The sequence below is a fragment of the Pterocles gutturalis genome, unplaced genomic scaffold (genome assembly GCF_000699245.1).
Source record: "Pterocles gutturalis isolate BGI_N339 unplaced genomic scaffold, ASM69924v1 scaffold46005, whole genome shotgun sequence".
Lineage (NCBI taxonomy): Eukaryota > Metazoa > Chordata > Aves > Pterocliformes > Pteroclidae > Pterocles > Pterocles gutturalis.
Genome location: NW_010139908.1, coordinates 5,909 through 21,882, shown reverse-complemented (window position 1 = coordinate 21,882; position 15,974 = coordinate 5,909). Strand labels below are relative to the sequence as shown.

The 15,974-nt window shown below is 40.0% G+C and overlaps 1 protein-coding gene across 1 annotated transcript; it reads left to right on the top strand.

The window, feature by feature from the left end:
- Positions 1–910: 910 nt before the first annotated feature.
- Positions 911–14,214, top strand: LOC104460540 (chromosome unknown open reading frame, human C11orf63). The gene is made up of 8 exons (XM_010083477.1): positions 911–1,302; positions 3,631–4,126; positions 7,966–8,076; positions 9,055–9,695; positions 10,470–10,755; positions 12,582–12,662; positions 13,417–13,542; positions 14,011–14,214. The coding sequence occupies exons 1-8, from the start codon at positions 911–913 to the stop codon at positions 14,212–14,214; spliced, it is 2,337 nt and encodes a 778-aa protein (XP_010081779.1).
- The last annotated feature ends 1,760 nt before the right edge of the window (positions 14,215–15,974 follow it).

Below are 15,974 nucleotides of genomic sequence, written 5' to 3'. Positions count from 1 at the left end.
GGGCTGGGAGAGGGGCTCCGGGGTCAGGGGTGGCCGGGCTGTCGCGGGGGGACGGTCTCCAGAGAAGGTTCCGTGCCGGTGCCAGGCTGTCCTCCCCGGCTGCGGGGTGTGCATCGCCTCCCCTCAGCGCTCAGCCGCTGATACAGCAAGCTGCCCGGTTAGGAAAGGCCCGACAAGCCTGAAAAATTAGAATTCTGCCTGAAAAGTTAGAATTCTATTTTGCATTTTCATATCTACTAAAGTGAAACTCACTGTGTGCCTCTCAAGGGCTTGTTCGGGCTGTGCGCTCTGTAACTGGCTGCTGTGCGTTTCCCCACAAAACACTGGCTCTTGCCTTCCTCCCCCTTTCTCTTATCAGTTTCCCGTGGTGCAAACGACTTACCAACACTTCAATGCAATCAAACAAAAAGAAACTGTGTTTCTAATTTAAGAAGCTTTTCCAGTTCTTTTCACTGTGTTCTTCTCTGTCACACACCTTCTTGCTGCTAGCTGACACGTCAAGACAGTATAAAGTTGAATAAAGAGAATATATAAAATGGACTTCTCAGAAGTTAACAGATAAAGTGTTGCTTTGTGTTAGGCTAATTTTCTTTTTCATAAGCTGTTTATACATGATAAGCTTTGTTGCTGCTGATATTTCAGTTTAAGGTAGATTTCATAGTAGTAAGTCATGCATTTGCTGTGTAGGAATCTTGATATTAAATGCTGAAAGGAAAATAACTGTAACAGGTAAGAGTAAAGAACTGTTCTAACTACAGCAGGTCAAATTCTGAGCCTAAGCCAATGATACTACACACAATTCCAGCTTTTAACAAGTATAATCATTATTATGGAGTGAACAACCCTTTCATGTTGACTCTCATGTTTTCCAAATACAGGACTGGTGCATACCATCAGTGCAAGACACGGAATGAATTCTTCAGGTACGAAGTATATTTCAGTGTCTTCTCCACACACCTGCAACATGAGTAAAAAACATTTTCCCCAAAGTGTGGTCGTGCAACCAGGTTTTCATCCTGCAAACTGGAGAAGGGAATCTGTCAATGACGAGGGCTCTGCCTCAAGCCCGCATGACTCCCAAGCGTCTGATTTTGAAAGCCTTCTTCGGGAGAGACGGTACCAGTTAGAACTCCAGCAGCGGATTTGTCAAAATGAAGAGCTGGTAGGACTGTATTCTGATGAGTTCGAGAATGACAGCTTAGAAGAAGATAGCTTGGAGGAGAGGAGTTTAAAAGAACAAGGAGCTGAGTATGACACAAATCAACATACAAATGGAATCCAAAAGAATGACGGTAATGGAAGGTAAGGCATAGGATTTTAGGAGATGAGTAGAATACTTCTGACACTTTAAAACCTTATGCTCAGAATATACATTACATACTCAAGACCAATTTATATGCCAAAACGCTATTAAGAGTGCTTACAGACTTAGTTATACACAAAGATGTACTGTTTCATCTCACCCACATTCATCATTATTATACCCATTTTTCCAGCATAGCCTCAACGGTTTATTGGCTGAAACACCAGTGTAGGAGAGTAAGATGGAAAAGAAAACACCCCTCACAGACCTGTATAGGGTCCCCACATGCTGACTCTGGACACTGCATACATACAGAGGTGAATGCTATGTGCCTATATAGTTGCCCCTGAAACAGGCAGGCAGGAAGCTGGGAAGTGGTAAACAGAGATATTCTAATCCCTACTCTTAAACATGAGCAGGTAAGCTAGCACGGGAGCATTTAACTGCAGTTTCTTCTAGTAAAGTCCAATTCAACGTAGATCCCCTCTTATTCCTGTCTGCTTGATCCAGAGCTGCAGTCAGTGGAAGGAGTCTAATGACTGTGATGGGCTGTGGACCAGGCTCTCCAATATTTAGCAGGATGTGCTGGGTACCATCGCAAATAGGCAACCCTTGCCATGAACTGTCGGACTTTCAGATGGTGCAGCAGCTCCGAGATCTTGGGTTAGAGTGTTTCTGGAGCTGGGCTGTGAAAAAGGACCAGAGAGAAAACAAGACCCAATACCAACCCATCCTCTTTTCGTTCCTTACAAAAAGACCTGTGCTGAGGTAACCAGGCCACTTGCTGTAAGAAACATACAGGCAAAAATTGCTGGGTTGGTTAAATGCAGTTTTGTTCTTATAGCTGTGTAAGACTAAAATTAAAAATTACAGGGTTACCGTCACCTTTAAACATTCTTTAGAGAGTGTTAATGTGGTACATAAAATAAAATTTAATTTGCTGTTGCATGCATAAAAGGTTTAAGACTGTATAAATTGGGAATAGTTCTCAAGTTTAGAGGGATTAAATTAAACCCAAAGTAATAATAATGTGCAGTTTCAATTTAATTGTCTATTTAATATAAAATGGCAAACAAATGAAGGCTAAATGATTAATAGCATGCTTTTATTCACCTCCTCAACTGGCAAAATGGCCAGTTATTGAATATTTTATTGTGAGTGCAAATGATGTTAATTGTACTAGAAACATGCTCTAATTTTTAGTAATTTTTTTGACTGAATACTATGCTGAATATGAGGCTCTTCATTAAATGGAAATTTGATTTTATTTTGTTTGAACTTAGCCTAGTAAGTACTCAAATACCGTCCATTAACCAGAGCAAATATCACAGCATATGCATATGAAACTCCCTCTCTACTTCCATTACTAACCTCGGAATTTGAAGAGGAAACGCTGCATCTGTTGTCTACAGACAACACTTTTGTTGATGAGTACAGAGTCCATCTAACCTTTCTATCAAGTTGGGGGAGGAATAAAAGGTGCACTTTTTGTCTGCAGATGATTAGAGGTGAAGGAGCTCTTCATGCTCATCCTGTTCCCGTGCGGCGACCTGGCCTGTGTAATACCATGGAGCTGCTGCGCACACATTTCAGCACAATAGAACTCTTTAGCGTTATTACTCTGTTATTTGAAACCTTGCAATTATATCACATAGTTCCGTACTCATTTCAAAATATGGTCACCTATTTCTGTTTACCTGTGGTGTATGACAACTACAAACAAAAATGTTTTCATCAATATAAATCAGCTAATCTCTAGTATACAGGGTACCACGGCACTAATGCTTACCTGAAATGAAAAGTAGAGAAACAGGTTATTTTGTTAGTAGGAGGCATTTGAAATATAGGCATAGGCATGTAACTAATTCAGAAAGGCTGAATAAATGATTTATGGAAATGTTAATATAATTAACTATGCCACAGCGTGGGGAATCCAGCAGATCAGTACATTTCTTTTACTAGGGGCTGAAAAGTCAACCAGGTTTCAGTGCCTGTAACTGTCACTTTGAAAGGCTCACCATTTCTCAGTGTCCAAGAAACCAGGACTATACTGCAGGTCCAGTAATTTCTATGCTAAATTTAGGATAAAGACTGTATTCTACTGTGATCTGAATGTTAGGAATGAAAAATTAAAGGTCCTGCCTAAATTTTCTATTAAAAAAAGTTTGATAAACTGTTCTGATTGCAATCCCACAAGTGGCTGTACTGTATGCACTGAAATAATTTAGTTGACTGTATTTGCAGGACATTTCTTGGCTCAAATTGCACACTGCAAAAATATAGAATTTATAAAATTTAAGCATAAATGTGTTTCTTTTTTTAAATAGGAAACAACAGCCTGTGGACAAATATTTCAACCTGAGATACAATCCTAACTGGAAGAACACAAAAGAGGCAGCAGAATTTTCTGGGGCAAAAAAAGCATGTCAAGTTGCTGGAGGAAGCAGCGTGGTGGTTTCACAAGATTCATTTTACCTCCATTCCAATGGCTCCGCAAAAGAAAAGAATCAACAGGAGACAAAGTCACAAGATTCACTCTCAGAGTTTGGTCCGGAATTACCAAGCTTTCATAAACCAACTGCCGTGGTCAGCAATGAACCTTTTAGGCTCCATACCAAAGGGAAGGGATCTGCAGCTGCCTGTCATTTCAAAGATACTCTCAGAACACATGGCAGTACTTGTTCTCTTCAGATTCAAAAAGATCAACCACAAAGAGCAAAACAAGACTTTGTGGAAAAAAATAAACGGACTTTAGGAATACGTGCAAAGATGAATTCCTATCTTCAATTACACAATAAGAAGAAAGAAGTTCTCCAAGAGCAGGTAGGGAACTTTTACATTTTTTTCTAATTGGTATAAACTGAGGACTGTCTAGTGTTCAAGTGGAATAGCTGCATGATCAGGTTTGCGGAGGAGATAAGTAGGTTTACAATCTATCATGCAACTGATAACTTAAGATTTCCAATGAGAATCTTGTTGGCTCTTTCTGGAATAATTGCCAAGTCCTCAGTTACTCACAACCCCTTGTTACAAGCCTAGTTAAACTGTGTATATTCTCAGCCATGAAGCATGTCTGCATGGTTACATAGGTGATGCTGAAGAAATGCTGTCTTCTTTCATGTGGGATCTACATTGCACCTTATCAGCGGTTCTTTTTTTTCCACTTTTGATTTTTCTCAACTTGTCCAACATGAATTTGGGAATGATTTTCTCTGCTAATAGTATATTCCCGGTTTTGCTCAATGCAGCAAATGCAAATTGCTTCTAATAGCAAAACACTCACAATTTATTCACTAGAGTAGGAAACCTTGAAGTCACTGCTTGGCTTAAAAAGCTGCGTTAGTGTTTTTCCACCTGCACTGATCGTAACAGAAAAAAGTACACATGAAGTTACAATTGAGTTTGAGAACCAGAAAACATACTGTGGTCACACAGCTTTCGAGGGCCATGCATGCTCTGTCATTTAGGGTCACACATGGAGAGATATCCGAGAAATATGTGCCAGATTGGGGTGGTCAGACAACTCTTTTCCTCTACTTGCTTTCTCAGCCAGACCAAACCTTGTGTTTGAAATCAGTGAGCAGGTACTAGTAGATACAGTACTTGGATTTGAAAGGCCTGGCTTTCTTATGGTTGCAAAATGTCAGACAACTTGTATTAAGGATTAAGTGGAAATGTAATCACAGTTCCTAATGAACGATTATACACGAGTTTGTTGCTTTTACTTGCTACTGATTATGCATAATGGGAAGGTGGGAGTCATGGAATCACTCCATGAGTTGTAACACAGAAAATTCTTAACGTGCAAAACTACAGAGACTTTCTGCTTCAAGTGACACGTTTTCCAAGGCTAATGAACAGTGGACACAACACTAGAGGGCATCTGCTGCCTGCGTTACAATGAGTGCAACGGTGGACAAGATTTTTCTAGCAGAGCTATTAAGAGCACTTGTGTTTTTTTCAGTTATAATTTGGTTGATGGTAAAAATAATTAGTGTAGATTGATGCTAATTAAAGCTGTGTTGATATGATTATGTTTACTATTTGGGGAATTCTGAAAATGTTTCATATGTAAGTATTGTATAGACACTAGTCAAAGATATGTAATAGAAAAAAACCCAACCTGTTAAAATCAGGGCTGTGTTCTAAGATCACCTTGCTGAAGTAGCCATGGGGACAGCAGAGCTGTGACATAGCAGGAGCCAGGCAACATGTGTGTAGAAAGGTGTGTTTTTTTCCTCAACAAGTTGGTACAGCCACAACAGCATCACCACCTGCTGTCAGCTTTGTATTTGCTGCGGATGGGCACAGGAAGAAGTACTTACCTCTCCTGTTCTTAATCGAGACATCCATTGCTCCATCTTGTTAGACGGGTGAAAGAAGCCTGGTGGAAGCATCTTGCAGAGCAGAGTTGGCCCATGAGACGACTTTTGTCACCTCAGCTGGAAAACTGTATTAAAACTGCAAAACCACCAGGTGTCTGGAGAGGCAAACAAACCACCTGTCTTCCATTGGAGCAACCAAACATGTTCTGAATACTATTTTTTCCTAAACTGTATTATTTTTAGCTTTGCAGGATGTTGAAGCTGTTTTTGTGGATAGGATCACTGTTGGCTGTCAGGTACTGTGGTAACGAAATAGAGTTTACGTTGAAGTAAGGACTTTGTGTAGAGCTTTTTTCAACTGACATAACATTAGGTAAAATATTTGCAGCCTCATTCTTGCGAGATTTTCAGCTGTTATCTCTGTGCATACAGGCAGCAAGCTGTATGTGCCAGACCATACCATAAATGTTTGTTGATCCGTATATTTACTAATTTATATAGCATTTGATAAAGCATCAAGTTCTCAGTGTTGCCTGATTCTTAAAGAACCTGATGATGAGAGAGAAAGAGAGAGAAGCAGTGGCCCAATCTAGCTCAGCTGTACTCAATATGAGTTGCTTTCCTACCTACAAGCCCCTTACTTCAAAGCAAGGAACATAATGTACAATTTTTTAATGGCTCTAGACCAAGGCACTCAGGCTCTCTGTGCACTGCGCCTTACCTCAGTGTAAACACCTAATCAAGATTGCGTGTGCTTCAACAATAGCAGCCAAATGCAATTCGAGAACCACAAGCCTTTGAAGTCCTCACTGCAAAGGCCGGTTTTCTAGTCTGGGATAATGACATGCCATGATTGCTGTCTTTGTTGTATCTTTTCAGTAGAGAAGCAATTACGGGCCTCAATTTAACAGAATAGGCATTACACAGCTTATGATGCTCAAAATGCAATTTCATTTGATCATTTTCTCAATTTGATTGGTATTAATAGAATAGTTCACAAAAAATGCTGGCAGAGGTTGTGTCCTGTTCCTCTTTCAAAGAGATAATGTAGAAGTATGCTTTACCTGCCCAGTAAACTATCAATACAGTGAGTCAGTTGGTTCCGCCAAAAACTGACTGCAACGCTCCAGCTATCCACAGTTCAGGAAACCTGGGTGGTAATTTTTAATTTGTGAATTTTTCTAGCCACAACTAATAGAATCTGTGTTGCCATTTGGAGCAACGAGATCACCTGAAAACTCACCAATAAACCCTACCTACCTTTTCCTAGTTGTCTTAATCTCCCACCCCTAAAGATGAGAAGCTCAGCTCCCCAGAAGGATTTAACACTTCCTTCACCATTATGATTTTTAGTTAATAATTCTCTTGGTCACAAATATCTCCTCAGTGCCAGTTCTCCTGTGTTAGGCAGTGTCACCCTGCAGTGGCCACACGCGTGAGTCCAGCACATAGTTAGCTGTGGTCTCTGCAGTGAGACTGCCTAACCATAGTGCTTAGCAGGATAGTGTGGGACAACACAAGTATAAAGAAAACAATAAAAAGCACTGTTTTCCCTAAAGTTTTATAGATTGGGGAAAAAAAAAAGGTTTGATGCTTTCAGGAAGAATTTTCATTATTGCTATGTTTACGAGCTTATCGCTTTCTTTGCAATCTGTAGTGCCGGCAGCCACCCTCAAAAAATTGCTCGAATTTTATTTCCAGCCATCGTGCTACCACAACTGTGGCCACGTGAATACGTTCTTCTTGTTTGTGGGCTTGCTGCTTTGCACAAGCTGGATGATATTGTTGCCAGGCTATGTGTATCAGATGTTTTATTTCTGCAGCTACTCCTTGTACTTTTCTACCAATATAACTGTGTTTTCCCGTCTTTTTCCACGTGACTATTGTTCAAGACCTTGCTATGGTGTGCGTCATCCATCGATATCTTGGTACACTGGCTGACTGCTTGGGCAATGATGATTGTTTGGTTGCTTTTCTGTTATTAGGTACATCCACTGGCTCTCATATGTCGGAGAAGCCCAGAGATTTGAGAGTTTGTCCTGGTTTCAGCTGAGACAGAGTAGGTTTCTGTGCTGCCTATTTCCTGCAATTTTCTTTTCCTCTCTTCTTAAAAGTAGAAGGAATACGTCCAGCTACCACACCACTGTTAATTGTTTTCTCACTTTCTTTTTTCTGTGTTATCTCTTTTAGCCAGTCACTTTCTTGTTATCGATTGTATAATGCCTGACTTCAGCATTTTAGCTTTAGTAGGAGGCAAATTATTTCTTATTCTTTCCCCAAGACTTTTAAATCCTTTCATCTGGTTGGGCTGTGGCCATAAACATTCTTGGTTTTTAGGTTGCAGATCCTGAAACTGTTGATGAGGAACCAGTTCAGAGTGCCCTACCATTCCAGCCTGTGAAAATGGAGCTTGAAGAAAAATGGTACCTGAAATCACAGCAGCTCAAGGTTCCCTTTTGATAGAACATGATAATTGAAATATATATTTAAAAGCATTGAAGTTTGACCATTTAAAGCAGTAATCTCGTTACTTTTAAAGTACCAGTTACTGACAATAAATCCTTAGATATATATCAGTATGATGAAAAGCCAAGACCTTCAGAACCAGAACTTCAAGCCAACCGTAATTATTATTAGCAAACCTAGTTATTATCTTTGTGTGAAATGTATTTGCAGTAATTCAGGCAGATTATTTAAATTCCCCACTGTTCACTTAAGACTGGAAGCTGCGCATCTGTAAAAGACAAATACAATTTAATGGTGCTGTTCATTGAGAGAGATGTGCTTTATATATGGACTTTCAGAATGAAAGAGGTATTTTACAGGGTTGCTCATTCCATTTGCATGGGAAAACATTGGCCTAGTCCCAGTTTGGCAGCAGTTCATGCTTTCCACCAGTGGCATGGTATGCCAGAACATTAATTGTTACAGCAGAGGTCGAGCTAACAAATCATCATCTTGGCACCAGGAGTCAGGATTCCCCAGTGCTAAAGCTTTCACTAAAACATTCTGCTCTATATGTGGATTTAATACCTACCATTAAGTAGTTATTCTGAGTGCATATGCTATGTAGTGATTGCAAGTGTTGCTAACAAAAGAACCCTAGAGAGACAGGAGGATGAAATGGAGGATTTGAGCACTGACAAGGATTAAATGGACTGAGAATGGATTTGTGTATTCCCTAGAAGGAAAGCCATGTCTTTCCTCAAAGTGGGCAACACCTGATGCTGTAATTGGAAAGTGATAAACCTTAAATAAACTCCAGATTTAGAGGATGTCAGTTTAGCTGACATATTATTTAAGAAATAGCTACACGGGAGGCATTGTGGCAGGCAAACTTACCCATACACTTGTATGTTGTTGATCTTATGAACACATAGAATAGCAACCACTAAAATTCACCCCACTTTTGATAACTTGTTTTAGGATCAGCAAAATAAGTCCTCTCAGAAAAATAAAATAAAATCCAACCAGAGTCTCAAAGGGAGAGCCTTCCAAAGGAATGGTAGTCAACAACCACTACGAAGACCAGCAGAACCAAAGGCTCAGCACCACAGGCACCACCAAATACCGGAATTGCAGCCTGCTCCCGTGCAGGCAGTACAGCAAGACAACAGCAGCCCGCTGCAGAAACGGCTGTATCCAAGTCCTTCTGTTGGCCCTGACACTAACACAGAAACAAATTCAGATACTTGCTTAAATAATTTCCCAAATTCAAGACATATTGTTAATCGGGATTTTATCCCACCTACCAATCCACTTCATCCAACATTACGTAAATTTAACCGGGCAGAGGTTCTGTCTCCAGCGTGTACCAGCAAGGAGAACAAGAGATACCAGCATGGTTCTCCAGGTGGACTTCCACACGACCAGCAACATGTCACTGTGCAGCTTTTTCCAGGAGATAACAGTACCAATGGTCGAGCATATCCAAATCAGAAGAATATTTCATCTGTTTTTAATGGCAATTTTCAAGAATTGGTGAAGGGTCAAGTATCACTTCAGGATTGCAAAAGACACATTCATGCGGATAAAGAATATCAGAAATATGCTATCAGTAGTTTAAGGTAAGGATATAAGTGTTGAAACAGTATTATCATAACACTGTGATGCCCAGACAAAATAGAAATGGACAAGAAAAAGTTTTAGAGTCCAAAGTATAAATTATTTTGCTACAAACCTGCCACTATAGATTACTACTAACTTAAGATTCATTATATATATTGATTTTTAAAGATGGTATTGGAAAAGGACAGTTCTGTCCTCCAGCTTCTTTGCACATAGAATTTTCCACAATTGAAAGTTTCCTTCTGAAAGGCTAGAAGGTGAAGTTTAAAAAATAGATAGCAAGGAGCACTGTGCATAAAGTAAGTCTAGTGCTAGCTGCACAGAGTTATATCAAAACGTGCCTTGCAGGGTGAATATCCAGAGTCCTTCCAGTGCTAATTCTGGCTCACTACACATGGGGAAGGGCATGAAAATCCTTAGCTATGTGGAATTTCACCTGCCTTGATAATAATGAAGATTTTATTTCACATAGACAATTAACTCTTCCGGTACTCAGCAGGGCCAGTCTAAAGCCATTTAAAGGCAGTTTTCATTGGTTTAGACTAGCTTTGCATCAGGCTGAAAGTTTCCCCATCTGTAATTTTTCCATTTATTTTAAACAGTTTTCAGACACTGGGGTGCAGGCAAAGTCATTGTGAAATCCTCATCCTTTTGTCTTCATGTTCGCAGTATATTATGTGAGCAAGGATCATTCCATGTAGAGATTGTTTGCTGAGCTATCTGCTGTATGCAAATAAAGATTCTTATTTTTTCCTCCCTCTTTCTTTTTCGAGGCCTTGTCAGTCTGCTGTTCACAGTTCGCCAACTGCCCTTTGGACAAGCTCCCAGTTTACACAAATGATGGAGCAACACCACCAAGAAATCACTCATTTGACAGCAGCTCACTTAGAGGACGGGCACGGGTTCAGCCTACTGCCACATACGATCCCGGGGGTGGAAAATGGTTCAGAGATAGATCCAGAGAGCGGTGAAGGCAACCAAGTGAAAATAAGCCGAAGCAATTCAGAAGGATACTTCATGCAAATGGAAAAGCAAAACCAGCCCAAAGTCAGCAAGAAGGTGAGCAAATAGATGTGGATCAGATGGTTTTACATTTCTGTTTCCCCCCCTGAAATATTCCATCGTTACAGAGAGCACACTGCCACACACTGACTTGCCCAGAGCATTAAAAAACAAGGAACAAAGGTGGAAACAGACACCAAAATCATCTTAGTCTAAAGAGCAACGCGCTTCACCACCACCTCTCCCCGTGTCACGTTCAGTCGTGATTAGCTCTAAGAACACAAAGAGCAGTGTTTGTCCTTTATGTTATCCAGTGATAAAATGATTTCGAATAAAGCTATTTGTATAAAGCAGCAGGTAGCCAGGCTCAGATCTGAGCAAACCATTATCCCGGTCATGCTCATTCGCTATCCAACTCAAATCTCTTGGTTTCCAAGGGAATCAAACTGAACAACAACAAACTTACAGGATTAGTAAAGCTAACAGCACAAACATTGTTACAAGTCTCCTGATTATCCCATTTTGGTCCTTATTAAAACTTGGTTCTTTTTGTCTTTTCTGGGTGTCCGGTTTCATACTGTAACCAGTTAACAGACGGAGTGGGACAGCATAGACATAGCCATGTGTGTCCATGACAAATTAAATGTTTAAGAAGTTAGCTCCGAGTCGCAGGGCAGACAAACTAAGCTGGAATAATTACTCATGTGTTTCATCTAGGAGGCAGTTTGTGTATTGCTGCTTGAATGCCTCTAAGAAGAATTAGCTGGATTATGATATTAACTGAAGGGCAGATTTCCTTCCCTTTCTGTTCCCCTGAGTTCAAACCGTTGCTTCTGCCCTGTATTTTCAGTAGCTTTCTCACACTTCATACGTGAGGAATGCCACAGAGAATAAGATCATTTATGTCTCAGAGAAATCCAGCTTTTCCTAACAAACCACTGCGGTCGTACTCTTGCATGAAGTGAGAAAACCCTGATTTTGTTGTAGGCAGGCAAATTACTAACTCCTCACAATACCTTAAATGAAAAGTTAGGTGTAAGCATACCACAGAAGAACAGGGATAACTGACATAAAGAAACATCAAATAGAAAATTCAGTGTGCAGAATTAGTTTCTTTGCTGTGAGTTTAGCCTGAACACATCCTTTGAAGAAATGCACGTTATTTGTTGTTGTTTCTGCATTACTCTGTGGTTGAAATTACTACAGAGCTGATCATAATGAGTTTCCACTGACAAATTTTTAAAATGCAGTCCAATTCTAAAAATTAACCTAGTGTTCTTGAAAGAGATTTAAAAGATTCTGCAGCTATTGGGGTCTTTGCAGTCATGTCACAATTGAAATGGCATCACCCATCACTCATCTTCTGTCTTCCCTATGCACTGGTAAAGCTTTTGCTGTGCTGCAAGGCGTGTATTTTTCAACTGCCTGTGAACAATTTTCCGTTGCAGCTTTGAGAACAAAGAAAGGTTACTATTACTTGTAACATTTGCCTAATTTTTTTACCACCAAAATCAGGTACTTTTATCTGCTCCTCTTGTAACAGCCTCTTTGGAGTTTCATTCTAGTAACGGTCAGATGGGTCACTTCAAGCTGTTTAAAAATAAAGCTCACAAAAGATCATTTTTGACTGAGAAAGTATTGCTTTGTGAGTTGGATGCCTGGCAATTACCCAGCTAGATTCAAAGGAAATACAGTGTCATTTGACTTGTGCAATTAACTTGGTCTTTTTGGTCACTTACAATCCCTGAAATGAGACCTGCCAGAGGTAAGACTGAGACTGTGGGTCGAATCCTGCTCTATCTTCTGTCTCCCCTACAAGACTTGCTTTAATTAGGCTCTCCATTAAATCGTATAAACGTCTGTCCCTGCTGTTTGTTTTTCAGCCATGTAGCTCAAAAGCCTGCCTAAATCTGAATGTGAAGCTTGGAGGCCTGGGACCTGACTATGAAGCAATCAAAGAGAAAGTAAGCAGTGCCTGTTACGTGATCTGCTTCTCAGCTGTGCAAAGTGAACTGAGGCAGGGGAGAACGGCAAAGAAATCACTGCTGAGAAGCAACTTGTGTCTGTCTGGTAGTTCGTGTCCCTGACTCTAGGTCTAATTCTTCCTCCTGCCATAAATGAAACAGATGAGAGGTCTGAAACTGGAACGGACAGAGTGGTGCGTAGCCCAGGGCTCTGTGCCTTTTTAAACGCCATCACAACACTTCTGGAGCCTGGCGTGCCACTGGGGTATCATTGCACTGCAAGGAAATAATTGACGTTGGCTGATAACGGGGGCAAGGTAGAGCAGGCTGCTGAATTTGAGTACAATGCGTTGCTGGAAGTAAGGGGACAGAATAGCAGTTAAGTAAATGAAGCATGTCATTCGGGGCTGTAAAAGTAAGTACAGAGGTTTTAAAAGTCTTTGCAAATGCTGACAGAAATAGCACAGCCGTTTTAGAAGTAAGAGATATTGAAACATTCAGAATAAGGATGCATCTGTCGTATTTCTGTTGAGATCTACTCTCAATACGGTCAAAGAAAAAGCTCTTAAAAATTGACTAAAAAAGCTGTGCCATTTGTGAGGATTTCCTGTTGTGTTCTGCTGGGGAATGATCAATAGTACAGCCAGGTTAAATAGCAACAGAGGTGTAAGTGGAAGCCTCCAGTGGAAAAAGTGTTTCATTGACGGGTCCACTGAGATGTTTAATTAACCGTACACTTTTTTCCTTTTGTCAGAAAGAGAAGTTAAAGCAACAAAAGGAATATGCAAAGCAGATTAAGGAACATAATAGGAAAAACATTGGTTCGGTTCAGAGGTTACCTACAAAACCCAAGGTCTTACCTTCAGCGTCAAGACAGAGGGTAAGAACAGAGACCCTTTAACATGCATGCAGGGATTGATTCTGGGCTTTGCACAAAGGAAAAGAAAAGCACAAAATTAACTCACAGTAAGCTAAAATAGCTTCTCTATTTTGATTTTCCTTTTAACAACTCTACAAGACCTTAATGAGTCTGAAAAGAAAAAGTGTATAAACTTATTAGACTCATGTTGTTGTTTTTCTTTTTCAAAGACAAAACACTGTTGCTGTGTTTAAGGTGGCCTCCAGTGGTAAGTATCGGAAAGCAGATCTCCTTGAGGTGGGTCATTTTTCCCACTGCAGGAGTTTCTTGCAGTCGCCACTGAAGCATCTAGTATTGAACACTGTCAGAAACAGGATCAGGAATTAGGACAACTATTAATTTGACTCAACATAGAAACACCTGATTTTTTTTTTTTTAATATTGGTCAGATTTTCTCTTAATCGGTTACTCCAATTTTCATGTTTTTAGGCGCTGGAATATGCTAAGAAGATTCCTAGACCAAAGATTTTCACAGCAAGACAAAAAGATGAAGAGGTGAAAGAGGAAAGAGTTCTGCCACAGACTTTAAATGGACACAGTTTACCTCAAATTGCATGCTTGGAAACTTTGCAAAATAGGCATGAGAAGGAGAAGCAAGTTGTAGCTGCTTTCAGAAACCTTCATATCTTATAAGGATTTTGAAATTACTAGGGGTATCTTCAAGGCAAAAATATCTGAACTATTTAATTATGAACTATGACCATCACATCGTGATTTACCATTCCATTCAAATGTAAAGTGGCTAAAGTTTAATCATTGTTAAATTTTAGAATCAGTTCTACTGTACTTAATTTTTTAAAATGTAAAGAGTTGCTTATGTAACATTTTAAGTGTGGTCATCTCTGTCGTTATTTTTCTTTGAAATCAGCTGATGTAGCAGTTGCGTCTTTCAGACTAACCAGCCATTGGCTTGTCACAGCTGAATCATTTTTAGACAAGTCTACAAAACATCTACAAAACAGATCTACAAAACATTAAAAACAAACATCAGTTTCATTTGATGATCTTAATACCAGCAATGTTTCTCTCTTTGAAGTACAAAGGAGACTTTGGGAGACTGTCCAGAAAAAAAGACAAAAATAATCCATTGCTGGTAAGAAAGAGAACAAAAGCGTGCACCAAACATAGCAGTTGGTAATGATACTAATTATTCAAATATTACTGTGTTATCTGTTAGTGAGCAGTTGTCAGATCAAGACCGAAATTTTGAAGCTTCATCTGGGACAAGAAAATTCAGAACAAGTACTGGCTGATCATGCAGACAATCTGTTATTAGCCAGAAACAGTTGGAAAATATATTGAGTAACTAGGGATAATTGAGGGCTACATGTTTGAGAGGGAACAGCTTTTAACAGATTAAATCTATAAAAATAACAACAAACAGATGGGTTTCTTACGATGGTTCTGTTTCTTTAACTTAGTAAATTATGATTTAAGTCAACATATGAAATGTGATTAGAACACACAGCAAGGGAATTTTGAAGAAAACATGCTAAAATCTCTTAGAAAACAGGCTAGTTAAAAGGAAAAATACCCAGACTTGTGATTATGTGTAATTGCTTTATCCAATTTATTAGGTCCCCTTTTGTATGGGACGAGAGAGAGAATTAGTCTTTGGGCATAAAAAAGGAAAAAAAAAATAAAAAAGAGTTGAAGTCTCCTTGAAGGAGGCTGACATAGGAAAGGTAAGGTGGGGAATAAAAGAGGGGGTATCTTTGAAGTGGCTTTCTCTTTTTCTGTATGCACCTCTTGTTAAAGGTAAAAATAGAAACGTGTAAGACAACGTGGTTCTGGGTTAACCTTTCATTGGCTGGATGTCTCACAGGAAAGATAATTTTCCAGTAGGTGTACTGTGAAGTCAAGGCACTGGAGCTACAACATATATTGCTGGAAAAGTCCCATACCTTTCATTTTATAGAGTCCTGGGTGAGTTTGACCTACATCCTACAGTCCTCAGGATGCCTCAGTCCTCCTGACAATGGCTTGGTTACTGAAATACACCCTGCAGGATCTCCAGTCAGGCTCCAAACCTAATATGGGAAAAATTGATCAGCATCCTACATCTCTCCATCATGGAAAAAAGACAGGTTCCTTTCTTTAAAGCCCTCCTCCCCAACCTGAGAGAGAGGAGGCTCTCCACCCTCTCGGTTGCGTCCCACCACACGTGCTGAATTAGACAGACTTTGCAGGTGGAGGCTTGTGATGTGCATAATCTTGGGGGGAAACTTGGTGGAAGAAATGTCTTTGGACGTGGGTCAGGTTGCAGGGGGAATGTTTTGCGTATCAATGTGCAGCATCTGCAAATGTCCAACTTCTGGAATAGGAGGGTCCTCTGCCTCAGCCTCCTTTCTGCTCACCTTTGGGAACTGCACTTGCCCCCTCTTTGCAGAATA

Bases quoted from the DNA above. Each gene is read 5' to 3' on its own strand.
- LOC104460540 (XM_010083477.1), top strand. From the start codon at position 911: ATGAATTCTTCAGGTACGAAGTATATTTCAGTGTCTTCTCCACACACC. The intron at 9,696-10,469 runs GTAAGGATATAA...TTCTTTTTCGAG, and splicing joins TATGCTATCAGTAGTTTAAG to GCCTTGTCAGTCTGCTGTTC. The intron at 13,543-14,010 runs GTAAGAACAGAG...TCATGTTTTTAG, and splicing joins CTTCAGCGTCAAGACAGAGG to GCGCTGGAATATGCTAAGAA.